Raw genomic sequence first — 27,963 nt, forward strand, 5'->3', positions numbered from 1 at the left:
AAAAAAGGGAGACAGTTGATTTAAAGGAGAGAGAGTTGGTTTAAAGGAAAGTCTCAAGTGCATACTAGAATGGGTAGTACACAAAAAGGGTACTGAGAGTAGTATTGAAATGACTGAAGTTTGACAAAGACTTGTCAGAAAAATCAGGCCCTTCAGAAGTTACACAACGTACTTAAAATGTCTGAACCCACATCAGGCTCTTGTACTGTCAGACCAATGTTTCCTTAGGGCTCTTTTTCAATCTGGCAACCATGATTAATTGTTCGTTGTTCTCCGGAGGTTACCTCTTTCCAGCCTCCATGCTTCTGCCCATGCTGTTGCTTTTGCTGAAATGCTTGGCTTCCTATGTCTCCCTGTTGAAATCTTAAGAGTCCTCCAAAGTCCATTCTAAGTGCTATCTCCTTCAGAAAGCCTTCCCCCATCCCCAGTCAGATGGATTCCTTTCCCTTTCACAGTACCAATAGCAATTTCTATCTCCACTGTGCTTTGTATCACAGTTTTGGTGATTTTATAGATGTTCAAATAATTAAGTTATTCCACTTAGATGTTAAGCTCTTTCAAGAGAGGGGAAGAAAGGCCATGAATTGTATTTATTTTTTATACCACCATGGTACTTAACAAAGTACCTCACATGTGGAGTCAGTCCATAATTAATATTTGCTGAATTGAATTCAATATTTTAGGCAACATTCACGTGATACTTACAATTTTACGTTTGATCATGAAGAGTGGAATTTTTGCATGAAGAGGGGTGTAGGATAGTTCCTTATGGACCGTTGATAAATATAATCTTCTTTTGATGTTCCCTAAATCAGTAATTCTGAAAAAATAGGGGAGAGAAGACAGAAAGATTCCCATCAATTTAATAACCACTTCTTTGGATAATCATCAAAATGATATAATTTATCATATAGACCCTTTTCAACAGGAAGATCAAACATAGAATTTAACAATTGCCTTTTTCTTTCAAGAAGTAATAAAATTTCTTTCTTAAATTCAAAGTGCTCAGAAGCCTGAATGTATAAATTCACTTAATATGCTAATTTATTTCAGTACTCTACACTAGATTTCCACAGTCCTTCAGCCTACGAAAAAATTCAATTTGGATGAACTGAGAAACTGCTAGCCTTTAATAACCATACTTGTTCCAGCCCCTTAAGCTTGTATTATCTTGGGACATACTGTCACCTACTAAATAGGAAAACATTATGGATTTCTTTCCCTAAAAATGCATCTGTCATTTTATATAGGCTCTTAGTCTGCTTAGAGACAGACACAAAACACTGGCTGTCGGTTTCACTTCCTAAGCACATATCTTCCAACCAGAATTATAATACACAACTTTATCGCTCACTATTCAGGTCAACCCACAGTGATACCAAGGACACTGAATTTGAACATCTTTAATAGATTTAGACCACAGCCATGATCACAAAGATTAGGTTTGCTTCAAATTGATAGAGGTTCATTTTTATGTTCTGTTTCCTTTAGGTCTGAGAGGTAATACAGCATGCTTAAAATCTCCAAACCTGTCTCAGGCTGCTATATTATAGAATTGATGCTTCTTTAAACACTGTCTTTTATTTGAGAATGATTTTCCCCATTATTAGGGAAAACTTTGTTTAGACACATTACACTGCTAATTTTCTATATTTAGTAATCCCCAAGAAGACATTTCATTCAAATGCACTGTTGTCAATATTTATAGTGTAATTAACTGTTTTAAAATCGACGTTGTCTTTTCTACAGCACTTTCATTCCCCTCCTTCCCACTTTTCTAATCTCGGTATTGCTTCTCTCTAAAACACTCTACATATTTTCAGTGAAAAAACCTATCATTAAACAATGTTAAGAATAAATACAGTAAAAATTAGTGAGATGATTTCAGAGCATGCTCCAGACCTAAAAATTCCATCCTACTTGCACTAAATGATATCATAAATTCATTTAAAATGCAAAGTCTTTCAATCCATAGTCAGAGCTATGGTTTAAAATGAAGAAGTATTAACACTATGGCAGTATTATACCCTGATATATATACATATATGTAAACATGGTATCACATTTACCCTAAGGTGGTGTCTTCAAAGTGGGATGAACACATGGGGAGGAGGAGTGATACGCAACAATCCACAGAAGTGCAGGAAGAAAACATTAGAACTTTCACCTCATCCTCTTAAAATGTTATTTTTGTGCATGTCTCATTATACAGCAGTATAGTAACATATTTACATATTTTCTGAAGAAATGCCCCTATATAGCAGGTATGTACAAATAATTTACTAATGGGGTACAGGATCAAATATGTTTGGAAAATCATGTCCTCAGAGATGCTATTAGGTCTCTTCTGTAAGTTCTGATTAGGAAATAAAAGGAAAGACTACTGGGATTCTAGAAAGGAAAAGGTAACAAAAAGAGGGACTGCATTAACCAAAAATTCATCTATCACAGTTTTATTAAAGGGTTACTGTGCTTTCATGAATAAAACGACATTTTTTTTTCCTTTTTGAGATGGAGTCTCGCCCTTGTCACCCAGGCTGGAGTGCAATGGTGCGATCGTGGCTTACTGTAACCTTCACCTCCCAGGTTCAAGCGATTCTCCTGCCTGAGCCTCCTGAGTAGCTGGGATTACAGGTGCCTGACACCATGCCCAGCTAATTTTTGTATTTTTAGTAGAGACAGGGTTTCACTATGTTGGCCAACCTGGTCTAGAACGACTGACTTCAGGTGATCGGCCGGCCTAGGCCTCCCAAAGTGCTGGGATTACAGGCATGAGCCACTGCGCCCAGCCAAACTACATATTTTTAATCTAAATAGTTAAGAGTCAAACTCCAAATGGAGGAATGATTGAGAATACTATCACTTCATATGGAACTACAGGAACATTCATTCATTCATTCATTCATTCATTCATACATTCAACAAAGACTGAGCCAGGAAAATTGCTGGGAGTACCTCAGGGAGACAGTGATGAAAAAGACAAGGTTCCTATCCTTCTGGAGCCTCTATTCTTGTGCAAAAGGCAGGTAAATTTTCATGAAATATAGTTTACCATTATTTATGCTAGTGCTTTCTGTGTCCTGAAGAATCCTTGCCCAGGCTAAAGTTGCACAAATACTTTCTTATGTTTCCTTCTACATCTTTATAGTTTGTTTTTACATTGAGTTCATCCCAAATTAGTTTCTGTGAGTTGTATGACATAGGGGTTGGAGTTCTTTTCTTTCTGTATGTTTATACAACTGTCCCAATACCATTTATTAAAGACTCTCCTTTTTTCACTGAAATGCCCTGGTACTTTGTTGAAAATCAGTTGACCATAAATATATGAGTGTGAGGTTGTATTTCTGGATTGTCTATTGATTCTTTTTTTTTCACTGATCCATTTGTCTATTCTTATACTAATAATACACTACCTTGATCACTGCAGATTTAGAGTAAGTCTTGAAACCAGGTAAAAAAAAACTCTTCAACTTTAGTTTTGCTTAAGATTTGTTTGGCTTTTGCTTTTTTATATGGATTTTAGAATCCATTTATCAATTTCTATTTAAAAAAAGGTGTTGAGAGTTTAACTTGGATTGTATTCAATCTACAGATCAATTTCAGGAGATTGATACTGATCATGTCTACTCACATGATATGTATCTCCAATTATTTAGGCTTTGCTTAATTTCTTTCTTAATGTTTTATATTTTTCATTTTAGAAGCCCTGCACATCTTTTGTTAAATTTATTCCTAAGTATTTTGTCTTCTGACACAGTTGAAAATGAATTTTAAAATTTCATTTCCCGGGGCCGGGTGCAGAGGCTCATGCCTGTAATCTAAGCACTTTGGGAGGCTGAGGGGTGGATCACGAGGTCGAGAGATTTAGATGATCCTGGTCAACATGGTGAAACCCCATCTCTACTAAAAATACAGAAATTAGCTGGGTGTGGTGGCACACGGCTATAATCCCAGCTACTCAGGAAGCTGAGGCAGAAGAATTGCTTGAAGCCAGGAGGTGGAGGTTGAAGTGAGCTGAGATTGTGCTACTGCACTCCAGCCTGGTGACAGAGCGAGACTCCATCTCAAAAAAAAATAAAAAAATAAAAAAAAATTCATTTCCCAGTCATTTGGTTCTAGTATATAGACATTCAATTGATTTCTCTATATGGTACTTGTTTCCTCTGACCTTTGCTTAATTCACTCTTGAGTTCCAGTAGTTGTTTTGTAGATTCCTGAGGATTTTATACATAAACAATCATGTCCAGAGTGAATAAAGACTGTTTTACTTCTGCTTTTTCAACTTTATACCTTTCATTTCTTTTTCTTGCATTACTGCAATGGCTAGGGCCTTCAGTATATCTTAAATAGAAATCATGAGAATACAGGGAGAAAATCATAGGGAGAAAGTGTTCATTCTGATCTTATTAAGTATGATGTTAGATGTAGTTTACTTTATCACACTGAGGATGTTCTCTTCCATTCTACTTTTTTAGACATTCTTTTTTCAATCATGAAAGGTTGTGAAATTTTGTTAAATGCCTTTTCTATACTGGTTGAAATGATCCTGTTGTTTTTCACCTTTATCCTGTCTATATATTTAATTATACTCATTGATCTTCAAATGTGAAATGAACTTTGTATTCTTGGAGTAAATTTCAATTGGGCTAGTATTTTGTTGAAGATTTTTATGCTGTGAAAGAAAAATAAAATGATATATGCCAGAAGATGGCTGAATAGGAACAGCTCCGGTCTGCAGCTCCCAGTGAGATAAATGCAGAAGGCAGGTGATTTCTGCATTTCCAACTGAGGTACCTGGCTGATTTCTCTGGGACTGGTTAGACAGTGGTTGCAGCCTGTGGAGGGTGAGCCAAAGCAGGGCGGGGCGTTGACTCACCCGGGAAATGCAAGGGGTCAGGGAACTCCCTCCCCTAGCCAAAGGAAGCTGTGAGGGACTGTGCCATGAGGAACAGTGCATCCTGGCCCAGATACTATGCTTTTCCCACGGTCTTTGCAACCTGCACACCAGGAGATTCCCTCAGGTGCCTACACCACCAGGGCCCTGGGTTTCAGGCCAAAAACAGGGCAGCTGTTTGGGCAGACATCAAGCTAACTGCAAGAGTCTGTTTTCATATCCCAGTGGCACCTGGAAAGCCGGCGAGACAGAACCCTTCACTCCCTGGAAAGGGGGCTAAAGCCAGCGAACCAAGTGGTCTAGTTCAGCAGATCCCACCCCCACGGAGGCCAGCAAGCTAAGATCCACTGATTTGAAATTCTCACTGAGAACACAGCAGTCTAAAGTCAACCTAGGACACTAGAGTTTGGTGGGGGAAGGGGCGTCTGCCATAACTAAGGCTCAAGTAGGCAGTCTTCCCCTCAAAGTATAAACAAAGCCCCCGGGAAGTTCGAACTGGGCAGAGCGCAATGCAGCTCTGCAAAGCCGCTGTAGCCAGACTGCCTCTCTAGATTCCTTTTCTCTGGGCAGGGCATCTCTGAAAGAAAGGCAGCAGCTCCAGTCAGGCACTTATAGATAAAACTCCCATCTCCTTGGGACAGAGCACCTGGGGAAAGTGGTGGCTGTGGGTACAGCTTCAGCAGACTTAAACATTCCTGCCTGCCGGCTCTGAAGAGAGCAGCAGATCCCTCAGCACAGTTCTCGAGTTCTGCTAAGGGACAGACTGCCTCCTCAAGTGGGTCCCTGACCCCTGTGCCTCCTGACTGGGAGACACCTCCCAGCAGGGGTCGATAGACACCTCATACAGGAGAGCTCTGCCTGGCATCTGGTGGGTGCCCCTCTGGGATGAAGCTTCCAGAGGAAGGAACAGGCAACAATCTTTGCTGTTCTGCAGCCTCCACTGATGATACCCAGGGAAAGAGGATCTGGCATGGACCTTCAGAAAACTCCCGCAGACCTGCAGCAGAGGGGCCTGACTGTTAGAAAAAAAACTAACAAACAGAAAGGAATAGCATCAACATTAACAAAAGGACATCCACACAAAACCCCATCCAAAGGTCACCAACATCGAAGACCAAAGGTAGATAAATCCACGAAGATGAGGAAAACCAGCACAAAAGACTGAAAATTCCAAAAACCAGAACGCTTTTTCTCCTCCAAAGAATCACAACTCCTTGCCAGCAAGGAAACAAAACTGGACGGAGAATGAGTTTGAGGACTTGACAGAAGTAGGCTTCAGAAGATGGGTAATAACAAACTACTCCAAGCTAAAGGAGCATGTTCTAACCCAATGCAAGGTAGCTAAGAACCTTGAAAATAGTTAGAGGAATTGCTAACTAGAATAACGAATTTAGAAAAGAATATAAATGACGTGATGGAGCTGAAAAACACAGCACGAGAATGTTGTGAAGCATACACAAGTATCAATAGCCAAATCAATCAAGCGGAAGAAAGGATATAAGAAATTGAAGATCAACTTAATGAAATAAAGCTTGAAGACAAGATTAGAGAAAAAAGAATGAAAGAGAATGAACAAAGCCTCCAAGAAAGATAGAACTATGTGAAATGACTAAACCTACATTTGATTGGTGTACCTGAAAGTGATGGGGAGAATGGAATAAGTAGGAAAACATTCTTCAGGATATTATCCAGAACTTCCCCAACCTAGCAAGACAGGCCAACATTCATATTCAGGAAATATAGAGACCACCTCGAGAAGAGCAACCCTAAGACACATAATCCTCAGATTCTCCAAGGTTGAAATGAAGGAAAAAATGTTAAGGGCAGCCAGAGGGAAAAGTTGGGTTACTCACAAAGGGAAACTCATCAGATTAACAGTGAATCTCTCTGCGAAAACTCTACAATCCAGAAGAGAGTGGGGGCCAATATTCAATATTCTTAAAGAAAAGAATTTTCAACCCAGAATTTCATACCCAGTCAAACCAAGCTTCATAAGTGAAGGAGAAATAAAATCCTTTACAGACAAGAAAATGCTGAGAGATTTTGTCACCACCAGGCCTGCCTTTCAAGGGCTCCTCAAGGAAGCACTAAATATGAAAAGGAAAAACTGGTACCAGCCACTGCAAAAACATACCAAATTGTAAAGACCATCAACAGTATGAAGAAACTGTATCAACTAATGCACAAAATAACCAGCTAGCATCATAATCGCAAGATCAAATTCACACATAACAATATTAACCTTAAATGTAAACAGGCTTAAATGCCCCAATTAAAAGACACAGACTAGAAAATTGGATAAAGAGTCAAGATCCATTGGTGTGCTGTATTCAGGAGAACCATCTTGCATGCAAAGACACACATAGGCTCAAAATAAAGGGATGGAGGAATATTTACCAAGCAAATGGAATTCAAAAACAGCAGGGGATGCAATCCTAGTCTATGGTAAAACAGACTTTAAACCAACAAAGATAAAAAAGACTAAGAAGGGTATTACATAATGGTAAAGGGATCAACACTACAAGAAGAGCTAACTATCTCTAATACATATTCACCCAACACAGGAGCACCCAGATTCATAAAGCAAGTTCTTAGAGACCTACAAAGAGACTTCAAGTCCCACACAATAATAGAGGGAGTTTTTAACACCCCCACTATCAATATTAGACACATCAATGAGACAAAAAATTAACAAGGATATTCAGGACTTGAACTCAGCTTTGGACCAAGCAGACCTAATAGACATCTACAGAACTCTCCATCCCAAATCAACAGAATATACATTCTTCTCAGCACCACATTGCACTTATTCCAAAATTGACCACATAATTGGAAGTAAAACACTTCTCAGCAAATGCAAAAGAACAGAAATCATAACAGTCTCTCAGACCATAGTGCAATCAAATTAGAACTAGGGATTAAGAAACTCACAACTACATGGGAACTGAACAACCTGCTCCTGAATGACTACTGTAAATAATGAAATTAAGGAAGAAATAAACAAGTTCTTTGACACCAATGAGAACAAAGACACAATGTAGCAGAATCTCTGGGACACTGCTAAAGCAGAGTTTAGAGGGAAATTTATAGCACTAAATGCCCATAGGAGAAAGTGGGAAAGATCTAAAATCGACATTCTAACATCACAATTAAAAGAGCTAGAGAAGCAAGAGCAAACAAATTCAAAAGCTAGCAGAAGACAAGAAATAACTAAGATCAGAGCAGAACTGAAGGAGATAGAGACAAAAAACTCTTAAAAAAAATCAATGAATCCAGGAGCTGGTTATTTTTAAAAGATCAACAAAATAGATAGACCACTAGCCAGACTAATAAAGAAGAAAAGAGAGAAGAATCAAATAGGCACAATAAGAAATGATAAAGGGTATATCACCACTGATCCCACAGAGATGCAAACTAACATCAGAGAATAATATAAATGTCTCTTTGCAAATAAACTAGAAAATCTAGAAGAAACGGATACATTCCTGGACACATACACCCTCCCAACACTAAACCAGGAAGAAGTCGAATCCTTGAATAGACCAATAGCAAGTTATGAAATTGAGGCACTAGTTAATATCCTACCAACCAAAAAAAGCCCAGAACCAGGTGAATTCACAGTCAAATTCTACCAGAGGTACAAAGAGGAGTTGGTATCATTCCTTCTGAACTATTCCAAACAACAGAAAAGGAGGGACTCCTCCCTAACCAATTTTATGAGGCCAGCATCATCTTGAGACCAAAACCTTGCAGAGACACAACAAAAAGAGAAAATTTCAGACCAATATCCCTGATGAACATTGATGTGAAAATCCTCAATAAAATACTGGCAAACCAAATCCAGCAGCACATAAAAAGCTTCTCTACCACGGTCAAGTTGGCTTCATCCTTGGGATGCAAGGCTGGTTCAACATATGTAAATCAATAAATATAATCCATCACATAAACAGAACCAATGACAAAAACCACATGATTATCTCAATAGATGCAGAAAAGGCCTTTGATGAAATTCAGCACCCTTTCATGTTAAAAATTCTCAATAAACTAGGTATCAATGGAACATATCTCAAAATAAGAGCTATTTATGACAAACCCACAGCCAGTACCATACTGAATGGGAAAAAACTGGCAGCATCCCCTTTGAAAACTGGCACAAGCCAAGGATGCCCTCTCTCACCCTTCCTATTCAACAGAGTATTGGAATTTCTGGCCAGGGCAATCAGGTAAGAGAAAGAAATAAGAGTATTCAAATAGGGAGAGAGGAAGTCGAATTGTCTCTGTTTGCAGATGACATGATTGTATATTTAGAAAACCCATAATCTCAGCCCAAAATCTCCTTAAGCTGATAAGCAACTTTAGCAAAGTTCTCAGGATACAAAATCAATGTGCAAAATTCATAAGCACTCCTATACATCAATAATAGAGAAACAGAGAGCCAAATCATGAGTGGACTCCCATTCACAATTTCTACAAAGATAATAAAATACCTAGGAATCCAACTTACAAGGGATGTGAAGGACCTCTTCAAGGAGAACTACAAACCACTGCTCAAGCAAACAAGAGAGGACACAAACAAATGGAAAAACATTTCATGCTCATAGATAGGCAGAATCAATATCGGGAAAATAGTCATATTGCCCAAAGTAACTTATAGGTTCAATGCTATTCCCATCAAGGTACCATTGCCTTTCTTCACAGAATTAAAATAAACTACTTTAAATTTCACATGGAACCAAAAAGAGCCCATATAGCCATGACAATCCTAAGCAAAAAGAATAAAGCTGGAGGCATCATGCTACCTGACTTCAAATTATACTACAAGGCTACAGTAACCAAAACAGCATGGTACTGGTACCAAAACAGATACATAGACCAATGGAACAGAACGGAGGCCTCAGAAATAACGCCACACATCTACAACCATCTGATCTTTGACACATCTGACAAAAACAAGCAATGAGGAAAGGATTCCCTATTTAATAAATCATGTTGGAAAAACCGGCTAGCCATATGCAGAAAACTGAAACTGGACCCCTTCCTTACACCTTATACAAAAATTAACTAAAAATCCAAGGCGTAAATATAAAACCTAAAACCATACAAACTCTAGAAGAAAACCTAGGCAATACCATTCAGGACATAGTCATGGGCAAAGACTTCACGATTAAAACACCAAAAGCAATGGCAGCAAAAGCCAAAATTGACAAATGGGATCTAATTAAACTAAAGAGCTTCTGCACAGCAAAAGAAACTATCATCAGTGAACAGGCAACCTACAGAATGGGAGAAAAATTTTGCAATCTATCCATCTGACAAAGGGCTAATATCCAGAATCTACAAGGAACTTAAACAAATTTGCAAGAAAAAAAAAAACCCCATCAAAAAGTGGGCAAAGGATATGAATGGACACTTCTCAAAAGAAGACATTTATGCAGCCAACAAACATATAAAAAAAGCTCATCACCACTGGTCATTAGAGAAATGCAGATCAAAACCACAATGCCATACCATCTCACGCCAGCCAGAATGGTGGTCATTAAAAACTCGGGAAACAACAGATGCTGGAGAGGATGTGGAGAAATAGGAACACTTTTACACTGCTCGTGGGAGTGTAAATTAGTTCAACTGTTGTGGAAGACAGTGTGGTGATTTCTCAAGAATCGGGAACCAGAAATACCATTTGACTCAGCAATCCCATTACTGGGCACATACCCAAAGAACTATACATCATTCTAGTATAAAGACACATGCACATGTACATTTATTGCAGCACTATTCACAATAGCAAAGACTTGGAATCAACCCAAATGTCCATCAATGATAGACTGGATAAAGAAAATGTGGCACATATATACCATGGAATACTATGCAGCTATAAAAAAGGATGAGTCCATGTCCTTTGCAGGGACATGGATGAAGCTGGAAACCATCATTCTCAGCAAACTAACACAGGAACAGAAAACCACTGCTTATTCTCACTCATAAGTGGGAGCTGAACAATACACATGCACACAGGGGGAACACCACACACCGGGGCCTATCAGGGGCTGGAGGGCTAGAGGAGCGATAGCATTAGGAGAAATACCTAATGTAGATGATGGGTTGTTGGGTGCAGCAAACCACCATGGCATGTGTATACCTACGTAACAAACCTGCATGTTCTGTACATGTATCCCAGATCTTAAAGCATAATAAAAAAATGTAATAAGACTTACTGTATGATCTGTCATATGACTGATGAATAGTCTATATGCACTTGAATTTCTTTGATCTTTATTCCATGTTGATGCTAATGTTTTTTAAGCTTTAAAACATCAAAAAAAATTTCCCTTAAGCCTACTCAATATTAATCTACTCATCTACTGATCTTTATAATATTCATTAATATTCCTGGGTAACTCTGGAACTCGGATCACAGTCCATTATTCTGGGTGACTCTAAATATTCACACAGACAGTAAGATTTCATCTAAACTTAAACCTCCTCCACTATGACAACCAATACCTTGATTCCACTTTAGCACCTTACACGAATAGTTCTACTTTGTGGTACATCATTGCTAGGGATTACTTGACTTCAAGGTCTCCTACTTAAATTTTCCTCCCGATTAATTAATTCATTCAGCTAATAATCAATGCCTTAGTAATACAATATAAGACACTGGAGATACGGAAGTGGCTAAGATGTGAAAATCATAGCGCAGTGTAGCAGAAAAAGTAACTATTCTTAAATAGTTGTCGCTAACACTTTTATTCATTTTCCATTTTACAGATGAGAAAATAAGCCTCTAGAAATTACTACCCCATGGATATACAGTTAGTAAGCAGCAGAGGCAAGTGTTACCATTCTGTCTTTGAACTTAAAATCCACTGCCATTTCTGCCATGCAACACTATGCCAACTACTATTCCAGGCTGAAGCATTTTCATTTGTTTGCTGTTTACCAAGAGACTAGTATAGACATTGTGCTAGGTGCTATGGATACAGCAGTACCAAGAATTCCCTGGTTTTTGTCCTTATAGAGTTTACAGTATGGTGAGAACCACAGAACCATATTATACTCTTAAGATAATACTTGTCTCTCTCCTGAAAACCACTTTCCCTTTTCCCTCTCGCACACACCTTTAGAACCTCCTTCCTACTTTGTTCTAGATCCAGTCTTCCAATAGGTTACAAATTTACACCTCTACCCATGATCCTGTGTCAGGCCTTCCAGAAGGATGATCTCCAAGCTAGCAAGAATGGAATGTAAACTACTGAAATGTGTTTATTCATGTAAATAAAAAAATATATCAAGTATCAGAAGGATGTGTTGACTTAGCATATAATCAGAATGACTGACTTAGACTTCAGTGTAAGATGCATATATTTTCCAAAAATATCATTATTAAATATCAATTATTGAACATTCTCTATATGCCAACAATGTGTTAAGCACTCTATATACTTTACCACATTTAATCCTTCCATAAACCCTACAAGATATCTACTATTATTATCATCTATTTTACAGATGAGGAATCTAAAGCTTAGTTAATAAGGCTAGGTAACTCTCCCCAAACCACATATTCAGTGGAGTACAGATTTAAACTCAGATCTACTTAATCCCAGTATCCACCTTCTGAACTACATGCTTGCTTTCTTTGTGGGGCAGGTGATCCCTATAAACACATCCATAGTAGAATGATCTTTGCTCCTGGGAACAAAATATTTAATATTTAATGGCTAAGATGCCTACCCTACATTGTGTTTGAATGTACATAGTTCACGTTTACCTTTTGTGTGTATGTGTGTATGAGATTATCTTCTTTCCGTCTACAAATCCTTCCTTTTGATAGGTTAAAAAAAAAGCTCTGATCCAACGGTTATTATCTTACAATTAAAATTTTGGAGGCTAATCTTATTTTCCTAATTCCCAGGCTCTTGGGGGTAACCTCATACCTCACAATAGGCCTCACATACTTACTTCAAATACTCTCAGTTACTAGCGAGGACTCCTGAGAATCATGAGCATCTGAACTTCACCAATCCAATTAGCTGCCACATCCTGTCAAAGTCACTTTCTTTTTTCTGAGACAGAGTCTTGCTCTGTCACCAAGCTGGAGTCCAGTGGTGTGATCTCGGCTCACTACAATCTCCACTTCCCTGGTTCAAGCGATTCTCCTGCCTCAGCCTCCTGAGTAGTTGGGACTACAGGATAAGGGTCAGAATTTGGACCCTTTTAAGGTCCATACCCACACCACCATACCCAGCTAATTTTTGTATTTTTAGTAGAGATGAGGTTTCACCATGTTGGCCAGGATGGTCTCGATTTCCTGACCTTGTGATCTGCCCGCCTCGGCCTCCCAAAGTGTTGGGATTACAGGCGTGAGCCACTGCGACCAGCCCAAAGTCACTTTCCTAGTGGTTTCGTACCTATTCTTTCCTTTGGTTTCTTACAGTTACAAAGTTCAGGTCATATGTGGATTGAAATGGCCTCTTCTACTGGTTTCCCAATTGCCCCCAATTTTTTTTTTTTTTTTTTTTTGAGATGGAGTCTCACTCTGTCACCCAGGCTGGAGTGCAGTGATGCGATCTCGGCTCACTGCAACCTCTGCCTCCCAGGTTCAAGCGATTCTCGTGTCTCAGCCTCCTAAGTAGCTGGGACTACATGCGCACGCCACCACGCCTGGCTAATTTTTTGTATTTTTAGTAGAGACAGGTTTCACCATGTTGGCCAGGCTGGTCTCGAACTCCTGACCTCAGGTGATCCACCCGCCTTGGCCTCCCAAAGTGCTGGGATTACAGGTGTGGGCCACCCCACCCAGCCCCCAGTGTTTTATCTCTCAGTCCATTCTTCATGTGGACCAGCCATGAGACCGAATGTCACCCCTAAGCTTCAATTTCTTTTTTGGCATCTTATAGTCTATGGAATAAAGTTCAAGTTTCTTATCTTGTTTGTTATTCAGGGACCTCCAAATTCTGACCCTTATCCACTACCCCAGTATTCCCTTCCACCACATTCCTCTATGCACCCTCTGCTCCTGTCAAACCCCATGAAGAAAAATGTGCAGGACTGAAACCAGGGGGTTATCACCCGAGACTCCAGGAGAGAACATCAGAATTGGTACAAGAGGAAGAGAGGAAATGCAGAAGAAAGCCAAGATTGGTTACTGGGAGTTTTAATATGAGATATCAAGAAGACCTCAGCAGGGGAGAAATCAAGGATATAGTTATAAATAGTTAGAGGAGGATGGGACATGGAAGAGCAACATCTAAATCCTTACCACTTGACAGAACCTGCATACCATTTTACCAGTGTTATCTCATTTATTCCTCCCAACAAGTCTTTGAAATAGGAATCAATATTTACATTTTATCAATGTAGTGAGAGGCTCAGAGACATTAAGCAACTTGTTCAAGGTCTCATAGACAGTAAGTAGCAGAGCCAGGAGACCCACTAAAGCCTAAAATGATGAGGCAAGAGCAATAATGGTAAATTATTTACAAGTCTATCTGACAATTTCAAGGTTGGTAGTTACCTGGCTCAGTGTTTTTAAAAGGTTGCATGCTTCCTCTGGGAAGGAAAGAGAGAGCAGCAGGCCTGCAACCATTTACTTTACTTTACTAAAGGGCATTCCAGAAAAGAAAGATATAAGACCAGCCAAAACTCCCTGTAAACATGAGTGACTCCCTGGCAAATGCACTAATGGTATTAGGGGAAAAGTTCTTAATGGAATGTTTTTTGCAGGATATACCTGATACATCTAGGACTGCTTGTAGTCAACAAACCTGGAATCCATGGGCTTATGCGGGCATAGCTCCCCTGAAAAATGCCACATAAGCTACAAATATATGAAGTAGCCAAAATAAGCTCTCTTTGGGCTGGTAGCTCTCCCTCAGGTATTGCTTGGAGAACTTACTCATTAAATCTGGGCCAAGTGCATTTAGAAAGGACTGGATCTCCTTCTGCTTCATGTGTACTTCATGACTTGTATCCTTGAGAATATTTATAAAATTCAATACTGACTAAGGTCTCCAATTCTTGTGAGTTTGCTGGCCAGTGCAATCCTTAGAGCTATTTCATATACCTGGTTGTGTTGTGCAGCGTTTTTAGGAAGCAAATCTCCAAAAGTAGAATTTAAAATATGGTGCAAGTAGTCTTTTCAGAGGTGATCTCATGAAGCAGGAGTCAGGGAGCAGGGAGAATAGGACAACAAAGGAGGAAAAATCAATTTAAGAATGCATTATCAGTGACACCACTACAGGTCACAGGGGCTCCATTCCACCGGGACTTCTGAAGACATGTACAGAACAGCCTACAGAATGGACCACCTGAAGGGTGGGAGGTGGGAGCACATATTCACTGACTCCCAATCCCCAAGGGTTATAGGTTGCCTTTAGGGGCCTTAACTCCCCAGTATTTCCAAGTTGTGCTAGTCCATGGGTGAAGTGGGCCTCCACAGCATCAAAGGAGGCCCTAAGGTACACTTGCACAAACTTGCACAAACTGTCCAGTGCAGCTGATAGCAGAGGTGGGTCCAGAGGACATGATATGGGACACTGGGGTGGACTGCCACAATGACAATACCAGTATGCTTACTGTTACTTAAATGTATGACATTCTTTTTTATTTTCATGCCTTTGCTTATGCATTTCCCTTGGAAAGCCCCTTCTCTCTTTATTATGCCAACTGAAATAATATTCATCTATCACAGCTTGAGTTGAAATGCCACCTCTTCCCTGAAAACTTCTTTGATCTCCAGATTTTAATCACATTTTTTATTGACTTGCTACAGCATGTTTTTTAACCTCTATTACTGAATTTTTTTCATCCCCCTTTGTGGTTTAGGTCTGTGACTATAGTCCACTTTATGAGCCATAAACTGATGCAAATATGCACATCTTTTCCTTTGTTTTAATGGTTAAATAACATGTAGTCCCATATATTCCAGTTTTACCACTTGGGTAGTAATGCTGTAATTGAGTTTAAAAGGGTTACTAGAATTTGGTGTTCCAAAGCTCACTCTAGAGTTTAAGTAAGTTCCTCATGTTAACTTTCACAAAAAAGTCTGAGTGCCCCAAAATGCTGGGCAATTTGCAAAGTTCCTAGTGTGCACATTATAAAACATGATGGTGGGGTGGCAGGTAGGGTAGGGATGGAATTTCTGGAAATTTGGGAGGAAAACCATTTATTAAAAATTCATCATCAGTATTGAGTTCATTGTAGTTTTCAAGTAGTGCTATTCTTAGTTTTCAGTGATATGTTATTACAGTAGACCCCCTCATCTGTGGTTTCATGTTTCAGTGGTTTCAGTTACCCAGGATCCAAAAATATTAAGTGGAAAATACCAGAAATAAATAATTCATAAGTTTTAAATTGCATGCTGCTCTGAGTAGTGTGATAAAATTTCTCGTCATCCTACTCCATCCCACCCTGGATGTGAATTCTCCCTTTTTCCAGTCTCCATGCTGTAGATGCCACCCACCGGTTAGTCATTTAGTAGCTGTCTCGTTGATCAGATTGACTGTCACAGTATTGCAGTGCTTGTACTCAAGTAACCATCATCAACTTGGGTGGCTGCGGATTGTTTATTGAACCCTGTGGAATTCTGGCCTTTAATTTTCTATTAACTAAAACATAAGTGGCTCACACATGCCTCAGTAATCCTCTCTCTATCAATGTCCCAACCTCCATACTGGAAAGTGGGAATGGGTGGGGTTGTAGGCTATGACATCTTTTATTCTGCTCCAGTGAGTCTTGGTTAAAAAAAAAAAAAGTGTGGGTGTCAGGCTGTTATATATAAACTCTTCTACTAGCCTGTAAGCACCCCCGGGCACTGAGATTACATCCTGCTTATCACAGTACTCTCACAGAGCTAGGTTAAGGGGTTTACAATTAATTAGGAAATACTTGCTAAGTTGCCTTTTTTGAAGCCCTACCAGAGTTACATATTGGCTCATCTTTCTATTGAGCACCTACTTACTCTCAAGTCTGGAAGGAGATATTGGGGATTTCACAGTGAAAAAAACAAGGTCTCCAGCTTGTTCTAATGGATAAGATAGCAATAAATAAACCAGTCCACATATAGTATGTCAATTCCCAATAAGGACTATGGAATAAAAATAAAGCATGACAAAGTGATAGATAGGGATGGGAAGTATTATTTTAGAAAGGGTAGTTAGGGAAGGCCTCTCATATAAGACACCATTTAAGCTGAGTTGAGTGAAGTAGAGGTAGGAACCATGCACACATCTAGGGGAAGAGCATGCCAGACAGAAGACTGTGAAAAGCCAAAAGAAAGATGCATTCCTCTGCTATAGCGTATCTTTTAATGTAATCCAACACATTTATTAAGAGGTGGGTCCTCTAGACTGTAAAACTCAATAGGAACCAAACACTAGGCTCACAGCATGAGGTTCATCTTCACAGAAGTCAGATTTTGGTTTGCACAAAATAGTTCTCAGTTAAGTCTAATCATTATGGCTCTGATGTCTGAAAGAATTTCTAAATGATCATGTGCCCAGCTTAAGACAGAGATATTAGGACTAAGCCATCCATATGGTGATGAGGGCTTATGCTACTGTCTCTGCAAAAATAAATATGCAAACCTTCCCTATCTCATAATCAAGAATAGTTAGTTTTGGGGGGAAAACAAAATCATGTGCTAAGCTTAAATGGTTCTGAAAGCAAGCTGAATTGCTACTTTAAAAAAATTAAAATTAGTCATTCATGAGAGAGAATATAAATGCCTATGTGTGACTACTTAAAAGCTTCATTACACTTATGTGCTTTTTTGGGGGCAATTTAGTTGCTGCAAGGAGACTGCTTGTAAAACAGCTCTTCACTTGTAATACAGGCTTGATTTTCACCATCAAAAACCTCCTGTGACCTAACAAAGAAGAAAAAAACAAGCAACACTAGCATTACTCCTCTTGTACTTAAGGATTCATTTTTTAAAAACACCATATATGAGTTAATACATTGTTATATACACAAGTGAGCTAAGGGTCAGCAAGTTGATAGAAAAAGTAATGAGACTATGTTGAGAAAAATTGGGTAGTTGATGGGAAAATCAACCTCATTTATAATAATATTCTAGTGATCAGCAGGTGTATAACCCTCTCAGCTATGGTCATTAACAGCATTCATTTCAAACTTAACATCTACATTTGCAAACCACTTGAAAGTAAAATTACTTTTCAATTCAATTTTCAATTTGCTTTCAGATCTTCATCTTTGATTGACAGTTTTTTTTCCACAATGGCAACTCCATGAGAATTTCAGTAAATGGTAGCACCCATCCAAGAGTGTAGATAAACTCATCTATTCAGATTACCTATTCACTTTTCTTCTGTATGTACAATCATTTACAATAATTTGCAAATGCTCACTTCAGGTTAGAATGAACCTGCAAAACTGATCTCAGACTTCTGATGATTTGATTCATTTATTAGAATCATTTGTTCTTTAAGCCAAAATGGTTTATTTTTCCTCATCATGACCTAAAAATTACAAAATTAGAATGCACATTTTCAGTGATGGTATCAAATAGCTCTAGGTATAGTTACAAGGAAATAGTGAGATTGCAAAATAGCCAGTTTAAATATGTAAAATGTTTCGATATATATTATATGGCTGTGTACTGAATTTAACAGCCAGTAGAAGATGCTTCTGTGGCCTCCCTTACACATTCATTCTGTTTCATGATTAGTATAGGGAATTTCGTTCCATTAGTTTTCCCTTCTACTGAAGTTTAAATTCACTGGGATTCTTCTGTCTTTAAAAGAGAAGAGTAGCAATTCTGAACCCAAGACACTTTATTGTGCTTATTAAAATACACTATAGCTCATTTCTTTTTTTTTAATGGTTAACATTCTTTACAATGCATATTTTATGCCTATGATTTTAAATTAATAACTGGCACTCTTGAAACCTTTCTTTGAATATCATTTGATTACCTTTTAAAACGGCTTTATTTCAGAATTCACCACCATATAATTCATTAAGGTAGCAAAAAACCACTAGTATCTGAAAACTACTGAAATAAAACTAAAAAAAACCAAAAAACCAAAACTTTACTGAGGTATAATTTTATGCCACAAAATTTACCATATTTAGTGTAAAATTCAATGATTTTTACTATATTTAAGGACTTATGCAACCATCACCAGAATCCAGTTGTAGAACATTCCATCATCTCAAAAAGATCCCTTAGACCAAGAGGGGCAGAACAAGAGGGCAGAACAACAGGCTCCACTGATCATCCCCTCTGCAAGGACACCAATTTAACAACTATACACAGAAAAAAGCACCTTCATAAGAATCAAAAAATCAGGTGAGCACTCACAGTACCTGGTTCTAACTTCATATTACTGAAAGAAGCACTGAAGAGGTAGGAAAAACAGTCTTAAATCACTGATGCCACCCCTCCCCCATGTTCGGTTGTGGCAGCATGGTGCACACAGCATTTTTGTGTGTCATGTAGAGGAAGACCCAGCAATTGTGAGGCATTTAACTGAGTGTTGCCCTTGTTATAGAAGAAAGCAAAACTGGACCAAACTCAGCTGATGCCCACCCACAGAGGGAGCATTTAAACCAGCCCTAGCCAGAGGGGAATCACTGATCCCAGTGATTAAAACTTAAGTTCCTGCAAGCCTAGCTACCATGGACTAAAGTGCTCTGGGACCCCAAATAAACTTCAACAGCATTCTAGGTCACAAGGTCTGCAACTCCTAGGCAAGCTCTAGTGCTAAACTGGGCTCAGAGTCAGTGCACTGCGGGGGCATGTGACCTCTTGAGACACCAGTTGGAATAGCTAAGGGCATGCTGGCATCACTCTTCCTCTAACTCCAGGCTGCACAGTTTGTAGCTCCTTTTCTTCTGCTTGAGGAAGACTGGGGAGGACTTTGTTTTGCACCTTGGATACCAGCTCAGCAGCAGCAGGATAAGGAAACAGTCAGAGGCATGAGACCCCCTTTTCAGGCCCTAGCTAGCTCCTGGATGACCTTTCTAGACACACTCTGGACCAGAAGGGAACCCACTGCCTTGGAGGAAAGATCCAGTATGGGCAGGATTCTTCATCAGCTAACTGAAGAGTCCTTTGGCACTGAATAACCAGCAGTGATACCAGCGTACTACACTGAGGGCCTGAGACTTGCTGACTTCACATGAGACTCAGTACATTCCCAGTTGTAGTGGCTATGGAGTGAGACTTCTGCTTGAGAAAAATGAAAGGAAAAGTAATGGGACTTTGTCTTGTATCTTAGGTACCAGGTTGGCTACAATGGGGAAGAGCACCAAGCATGTTCTTGGGGCCCTCAATTCCAGGACTTGGCTCTTAGAGGGCATTTCTGAACCTTCCCTAGGCCAAAGGGGAGCCCACTTCCCTGGAGGGTGAGTCCCAGACCAGGCAGCATTCACCACAAGCTGAACGAAGAGCACTTGGGCATTAAGGGAACATCAGCAGCGGTCTAGCAGTACTCCCAGTGGGCAGGAGGTGGCCGTAGCCACAGGGCAAGACACCTCCGCCTTTGGAAAGGGGAGAGAAGAGTGGGAAAGACTACATCTCCTGGTTTGAGTGCCGTCTCAGCCACAATACAATAGAACACCAGGTAGACAGCTAAGGTTTCTGACTTTAGTCCCTGGCTCCTGGATGGCACCTCTGGACTGGCACAGAACCTGGAAGACCTTGCCAGCCTGAAGGGAAGGCAATTCACTGGTGCACGAGCTTCTGCACAGCAAAGGAAATATATTAGTCCATTCTCACACTGCTAATAAAGACATACCCGAGACTGGGTAATTTATACAGGAAAGAGGTTTAATTGACTCAGTTCAGCTCGGGTGGGGAAGCCTGAAGAAACTTACAATCATGGCAGAAGGGGAAGCAGACACATCCTTCTTCACATGGTGGGAGCAAGGGGAACAATGACTGCCCAGCAAAGCCCCTTATAAAACCATCAGATCTCGTGAGAACTCGCTATCACAAGAACACGATAGGGGAAACTGCTCCCATGATTCAACTGTCTCCACCTGGTCCCTCCCATGAAGGGGAACTACAATTCAAGAGGAGATTGGGTGCTGACATAGCCAAACCATATCAGGAAACAATCAACAAAGTGAAGGGAGAGTCCACAGAATGGGAGAATGTTCGCAAACCACCCATGTGACGAGGGACTAATAATTAGAATATATAAGGAGCTCAAACAACTCTATAGGAAAACATCTAATTATCTGATTTAAAAATGGGTAAAAGATTTGAACAAACATTTCTCAAAAAAAGATCTACAAATAGCAAACACACATATAAAAAGGTGCTCAATATCACTGATCATCAGAGAAATGCAAATCAAAACTACAGTGAGATATCTTACCCCAGTTAAAATAATTTACATCCAAAAGATAGGCAATAACAAATGCCATCAAGGATGTGGAGAAACGGTAACCCTTGTACACTGTTGGTAGGAATGTAAATTAGTACACCCACTATGGAGAACAGTTTTGAGGTTCCTCAAAAAACTAAGAATAGAGCTATCATACGATCCAGCAATCTCACCACTGGGTATATACCTAAAAGAAGGGAAATCAGTATATCAAAGAGATATCTGAACTCCCATGTATGTTGCAGCGCTCTTCACAATAGCCAAGATTTGGAAGCAAACTAAGTGTCCATCCACTGATTAATGGATAAAGACAATGTAGTACTTATATACAATGGAGTATTATTCAGCCATAAAATAGAATGAGATTTAGTCATTTCCAACAATATAGACAGAACTGGAGGTCATTTATAAGTAAAAAAAGCCAAGCACAGGACAGACATTAAATGTTCTGACCTATTTGTGGGATCTGAAATCAAAACAATTGAACTCATGGAGACAGAGTAGGATAGTTACTAGAGGCTGGGAAGTGTAGTGGGCAGGTGGCGAGGACATGGGAATGGTCAATGATTACCAAAAAAATAGAAAGAATGAATAGGACTTAGTATTTGATATCACACAGTGTGACTATAGTCAATAATTTAACTGCACATTTAAAAACTAAAAGTATAATTCGATCATTTGTAAAACAAAGGATAATGCTTGAGAGGATAAATAACCTATTTTCCATGATGTAATTATTACATATTACACATGCCCGTATCAAAACATCTCTTGTACATCATAAATATATATGCCTATTATGCACTTACAAATTTTTAAAAACATTATTTAAAAAAATCCCTTCTGCTTGTTTGCAGACAACCGCTACTCAAACTCTCAGCCCCAGACAACACCAATCTGGTTTTGGTCTCTAAATTGACCTTTTCTGGATATTTCATATAAATGTAAAAAAAATATATAAAATATTTTGCATCTGGCTTCTTTTACTTAGCATGTTATTAAGTTTCGTATCATATTGCTAGAATGTATTGCAGAATAGTATTCTAGTATATGGATATGTCACATTTTGTTACCTATTCCCCAAATGACTTGATGGAACTGTAGGCTGTTTCCACATTTGGCCAACCTGAATGATGCTGCTATGAGCATTCACGTTAAACTCTTCATGTGGACACATGTTTTCACTGTTCGTAGGTACATATCCAGGAAAAGTGGCTGTGCTGTTTCATATTCCATCAGCAAAGAAAGTATGAGAGTTTCAGTCTCTTCACATCCTCACCAACACCTGATATTCTCTATATTTTTGATCATAGTCATTATAGTGGGTGTGAGGTATTATCTCATTATGGCTTTAATTTACTTTTCTTTAATGATACATAGTATTGAAAATATTGTTATGTGGTTTTTCGCCCTTTGTCATTTTTTTGTGTGAAATGCCTATTCAAACCTTTTACCACATTTGAAACTGGATGATATATTTTCATATTATTAATTGTAATTGTAAAATTTTAAAAACATTTTGTGTACAAGAACTTATCATATATATGATTTGCAAATATTTTCACCAGTCTGTGGTTTGTCTTCATTTACTTGTGTCTTTTGAAACACAACATTTTAAAATGTTGATAATGTCCAATTTATCATTTTTTTCTTATACTAATCTTATTTTAGTACTATATCTATAAACCCTTTCAGTAACCCCGGGTCATAAATATTTCCTTCTTAACAAGTTTTATAATTTTAACTCTTACATTTTTTTTTTTCCTTTTTTGAGATGAATTTTCACTCTCGTTGCCCAGGCTGGAGTGCAATGGCACCATCTCCGCTCACTGCAACCTCTGCCTCCTGAGTTTAAGTAATTCTCCTGACTCAGCTTCCCAAGTAGCTGGGACTACAGGAATGTGCCACCACTCCTGGCTAATTTTGTATTTTTAGTAGGGACGGGGTTTTACCATGTTGGTCAGGCTGGTCTCAAACTTCTGACCTCAGGTCATCCACCTGCCTCAGCCTCTCAAAGTGTTGGGATTACAGGTGTGAGCCACCGCGCCTGACCAAAGTCTTATATTTGAGTCCAAAATCCATTTGAGTTTATTTTTGTTTATAGTGTGAGGTAAGGTTCTAAATTAAGTTTTACATATGTGACTCTTCAAAGGACTCAGCACTATTTGTCGAAAAAAACCTATTCTTCTACCCATTAAATTGCTTTAGCACTTTTGTCAAAAATCAACTGGCCATAAATGTAAGGATTTGTTTCTTGACTCTCATGCTGTTGCATTGATCTACATGTGCTCTTCATGCCAGTAACATACTAACTTGATTACTGTAGCTTTACAGTAAATTCTGGAATCACTAATTGTAATTTTGCCACCTTGTTGTTCTTTTATAAAATTGTTTTACCTTTGAATTCCATATAAATTTTAGAATCAGCTCATCAATTTTGACAAAAACAACAAGTGCTCACTGGGATTTTCCTATCAAAACGTCTAATGAATTTGCAGAGGACAGTCATCTTAACAATATTGAATCTTCCAAATTAATGTCTCTGCATTTATTTAGATGTTTAATTTCTCTCAGCAGTGTTTTTTAATTTTCAGCATACAAATCTTGCACTACCTTTGTTAAATTTATTGCTAGGCCAGACGCGGTGGCTCATGCCTGTAATCCCAGCACTTTGGGAGGCCGAGGTGGGTGGATCACCTGAGGTCGTGAGTTCAGGACTAGCCCGACCAACATGGAGAAACCCCATCTCTACTAAAAATACAAAATTAGTTGGGCAAGGTGGCGCATGCCTGTAATCCCAGCTACTCAGGTGGCTGAGGCAGGAGAATCGCTTGAACTCACGAGATGGAGGTTGCAGTGAGCTGAGATCACATCATTGCACTCCAGCCTGCGTGATAGAGTAAGATTCTGTCTCAAAAAAAAAAAATTATTCCTAAGTATTTTATTATTTTAATGATGTTATTGTTACTGGGATTGGAATTATTTTCTTAATTTCATTTTTCAATTGCTCTTTGGTAGTAGAAATGCAATTATTTCTGCATATATTGACTTTTATATTCTGCAACTTTGCTGAACTTGTTCATTCCTTTTAGTGGTTTAAAAAATGCATTACATTGGATTTCCTATGGACATATGTTGATCATTAAAGACAGCTTTTCTTTTTCCTTTGCAATAAGGATGACTTATATTACTTATTTTTCTTGTCTTATTGCATTATACTAGAATACAATGGTAAATATAAATAATGAGTGAAGTCATTCTTGTTTTGTTCCTAATCTTAGAGAGTCAGCATTCAGTCTTTCACCATTTAGTATGATAAGCTGTATGTTTTTCATAGTTTTCCTTCTTATCCTAGTTTGTGGAAAGTTTTAATCAGAAATGGATGTTAGATTTTGTTATATGCTTTATCTGTCCCTATTGTGGTGATTACGTGTTTCTTGTTCTTCATTCTGTTAACAGGGCATATTACATTAATTAATTTTTGAATATAGACCCAGCCTTTCTTTCCTGGGATAAATTCCACTTGGCCGTGGTATATAATCATTTTTATATGTTTCTAGATTTTGTTTTCCAATATTTTTGTTGAAGGCTTTTGTATCTGTATTCATGATGAATATTAGTCTGCAGTTTTCTTGTGATGTTTTCATTGTCTTTGGTATCAGGATAATAGCAGTCTCATAAAATGAGCAAAACTGTGCCTTGCCAGGCGTGGTGGTTCACGCCTGTAATCCCAGCACTTTGGGAGGCCGAGGCGGGCGGATTACCTGAAGTCAGGAGTTTAAGACCAGCCTGGCCAACATGGCGAAACCCCGTCTCTACTAAAAGTACAAAAATTAGCCTATGTGGTGGTGGGTGCCTATAATCCCAGCTACTTGGGAGGCTGAGGCAGGAGAATTGCTTGAACCCAAAGGCAGAGGTTGCAGTGAGCCGAGATCACGCCACTGCGCTCCAGCCTGGGTGACAAGAGCGAGACTCTGTCTCAAAAAAACAAAACAAAACTGTGCCTGTCCTTTTCTATTTTCTGAAATATTTGACATTTGATATATTTCAACAGTGAAGCAACCTGGGCTAGAATTTTTCTTGGTGGGAAGATTTTTTAAATTATTAACTCAATTTCTTTACTTGTTACATGTCTATCGAAATTTTCTATTTTTTTCTTGATTCAGTTGTGATAGTTTCTGCCTTTCAAGGAACTTTTCCATGTCAACCAAATTGTCTATGGAGTTGGCATAAAGTTGTTCAGAGTATTCTCTTTTCCTTTTAATTTCTAAAGGGTTACAAGCAGTGTTCGCCTGTTTTACTGATTTTGGTCATTTGTATCTTGTCTCTTATTTTCTTGGATAGTTTAACAAAAGATTTGTAAGTTTTGTCCATCTTTTCAAAGAACCAACTTTGGTTTCATTGATTTACTGTTCTTCTGTTTTTACTCTTTTCTGATCTGTGATTTCTACTCCAGTATTTTCCTTCTGCTTTCTTTGCATTTAGTTTGCTGTTCTCTTTCTAGTTTCTTAGGGTAGAAATTTAGGTTATCGATCTGGGAATTATTCTTCTTTCTTAACATACGAATTTACAGGTTCAAGTTTCCCTTTAACCACTACTTTGGCTACATTTCATACATTTTGGTATGCTGCATTTTCGTTTTCATTCAGTTCTGATATTTAAAATATTTTCCTTATAATTTATCCTTTGACTCATCGGCTATTAAGACACATACTACTTAATTTATAAGTATGTGAGCATTTCCTCAATTTTTTTTATCTGATGTTTATTTCTAATTTAATTCCATTATGGTCAGAGAACACACTTGGTATAATTTCAATCATTTATTGACACTTGTTTCATGGCCTAGTATTAAGATTTCTCCCAGAGAAAATTCCGTGTGTACTGAAAATTCCGTGTATTCTGAGATTTGTGACCACAAATTCTCTGCTCAGTATTTTTGTTATTACTTTACTTTTAAGCCTGGCTTCCTAGGGGTCACTGCTGTGTTAGCATTGCTTGGTGGTCACCAACAACTAGTCAGAGGCTGTGCTCAAACACTTTGTACTAGTAAAGTTTCCACCCTTGCTGATGGATCTATGCATTGGTTATGGGACAATTCAAAGCTCAGGCAGTGAATGGGCCTGGCCCAGCTTTTACTTTCTGCTAGGCCCTCTTGTGTCTCCTCTGCAACTGTACAAGGCCTGTCATTTAACCAGAAATGCGTTGATAACAAAGGCTCTTTTCAATTTCTCCAGAATGTGAGCATGTAGCCTTCCAGACCCCCAGGGATATGCAGGTACTTATCAAAGCTCACTATGGCTGACTTCTTCCCCGGAGTGGCTAACGTGCCAGTCTATTGCTTGCCCCAACCAGGATCTCAAACTCAGGCCAGCTGTGATGTTGGCCTTTTCTATTCATATACCACCAAAATTGCTAAGGTTTCAACACACGAAGAGGCATGGGGTATTTCCACTGTGCTCCAAATCAAGTCAGCTGGCTCTGGCAATGGAGCTGCTGATTTTCATTGACTGCACTGACAGAGCTGGGGAAAAAAGGAGGGACTGCACCAGCCCCAGACAAAGTTGCCCCAGGCTTCCATACTTCTTCCCAAGGTTCAGTAGTGTGTGTGTGTGTGTGTGTGTGTGTGTGAATAAATGCTTCTTAATTTGTTTTAAGAGTTGATGTCCATAGTCCTGAAATGGTTATTATTGACTATTTTGTCCAGTTTTACTATTGCTTTTTGGAAGAGAAATTGCTGAGTTCCTTACTCTACCAGTTTGTAATTCCTGCCACCTCTCATTTTAACCTCTGTCTTATTTTCCAGTCTTTTGCTCAAATCACAAGAATATTTGTGATCACAGCATGATCAAGTACAACATGTCATTGTTAATTATCCTGAAACCAAGGATGAATATGGCCCTAGTACCCTTGGGAAAGACAATAAACTAAAAATGATTTTTATATATTCCCTTAAAGACCCATTAGATGGTAACAGAGAAGCCTCAAAATAAGAACCACTGTTTTTTTAATCCCCTTCCAGAATTTTAAGATACTTTCATTATTCATAAAAAGTAATGTATGCTCATTTTGGAAAACCTGGAAAACATGGAAAAGAGGAAAGAAAGATTAAATACCTACAAAATCATCCAAATCCTACGTAAACTAAAAATAAAATCCTAAGCTCCACAACTGATTGAACAGATTACCTCTTGGCCAAGGGGACCCCAAACTGAGTTTACAGCCATGACAGGACAGGAGGTCAGACACCACTCACTATAACCCCTCCCTTTTGCAGTTTACACACAACTGACCAGCATTTATGTTAAAATAGAAATTTTAAGACTGACAGAACAGACTCTTTGTGGCAATAAGGTACCAAATTATAGACAGGACCTAAGGCCACGCCAGGCAAGGGTTAAGTTATGCACTATTACACTTAAAGAATGTACTCTGTGAGGGGGCGGAGCAAGATGGCCGAATAGGAACAGCTCCAGTCTCCAACTCCCAGCGCGAGCGACACAGAAGACCGGTGATTTCTGCATTTTCAACTGAGGTACTGGGGTCATCTCACTAGGGAGTGCTGGACAGTCGGTGCTGGTCAGCTACTGCAGCCTGACCAGCGAGAGCTGAAGCAGGGCCAGGCATCGCCTCACCTGGGAAGTGCAAGGGGGAAGGGAATCCCTTTTCCTAGCCAGGGAAACTGAGACACACAACACCTGGAAAATC

At 39.0% G+C, this 27,963-nt stretch overlaps 1 protein-coding gene and 1 long non-coding RNA gene across 8 annotated transcripts in view; one reads left to right on the forward strand and one right to left on the reverse strand.

The window, feature by feature from the left end:
* The window catches only part of CFAP20DC (CFAP20 domain containing), a 300,976-nt gene that overhangs the window by 175,271 nt on the left and 97,742 nt on the right, over window positions 1-27,963 (reverse strand). For all 7 annotated transcript variants that reach the window (XR_001889627.1, XM_017894221.1, XM_017894224.1 and 4 more), the window contains one exon: window positions 706-820. Coding sequence is in view for 6 of the 7 variants with exons in the window: in XM_017894221.1 (XP_017749710.1) it covers window positions 706-820 (115 nt within the window). In the remaining variant the exon portion in view is untranslated. The remainder of the gene's footprint in view (window positions 1-705; window positions 821-27,963) is intronic.
* The window catches only part of LOC108543632 (uncharacterized), a 203,943-nt gene that overhangs the window by 108,229 nt on the left and 67,751 nt on the right, over window positions 1-27,963 (forward strand). The gene's annotated exons all lie outside the window — the stretch shown is intronic.

Source organism: Rhinopithecus bieti, unplaced genomic scaffold (genome assembly GCF_001698545.2).
Source record: "Rhinopithecus bieti isolate Rb0 unplaced genomic scaffold, ASM169854v2 scaffold_21649, whole genome shotgun sequence".
Taxonomy (NCBI): Eukaryota; Metazoa; Chordata; class Mammalia; order Primates; family Cercopithecidae; genus Rhinopithecus; species Rhinopithecus bieti.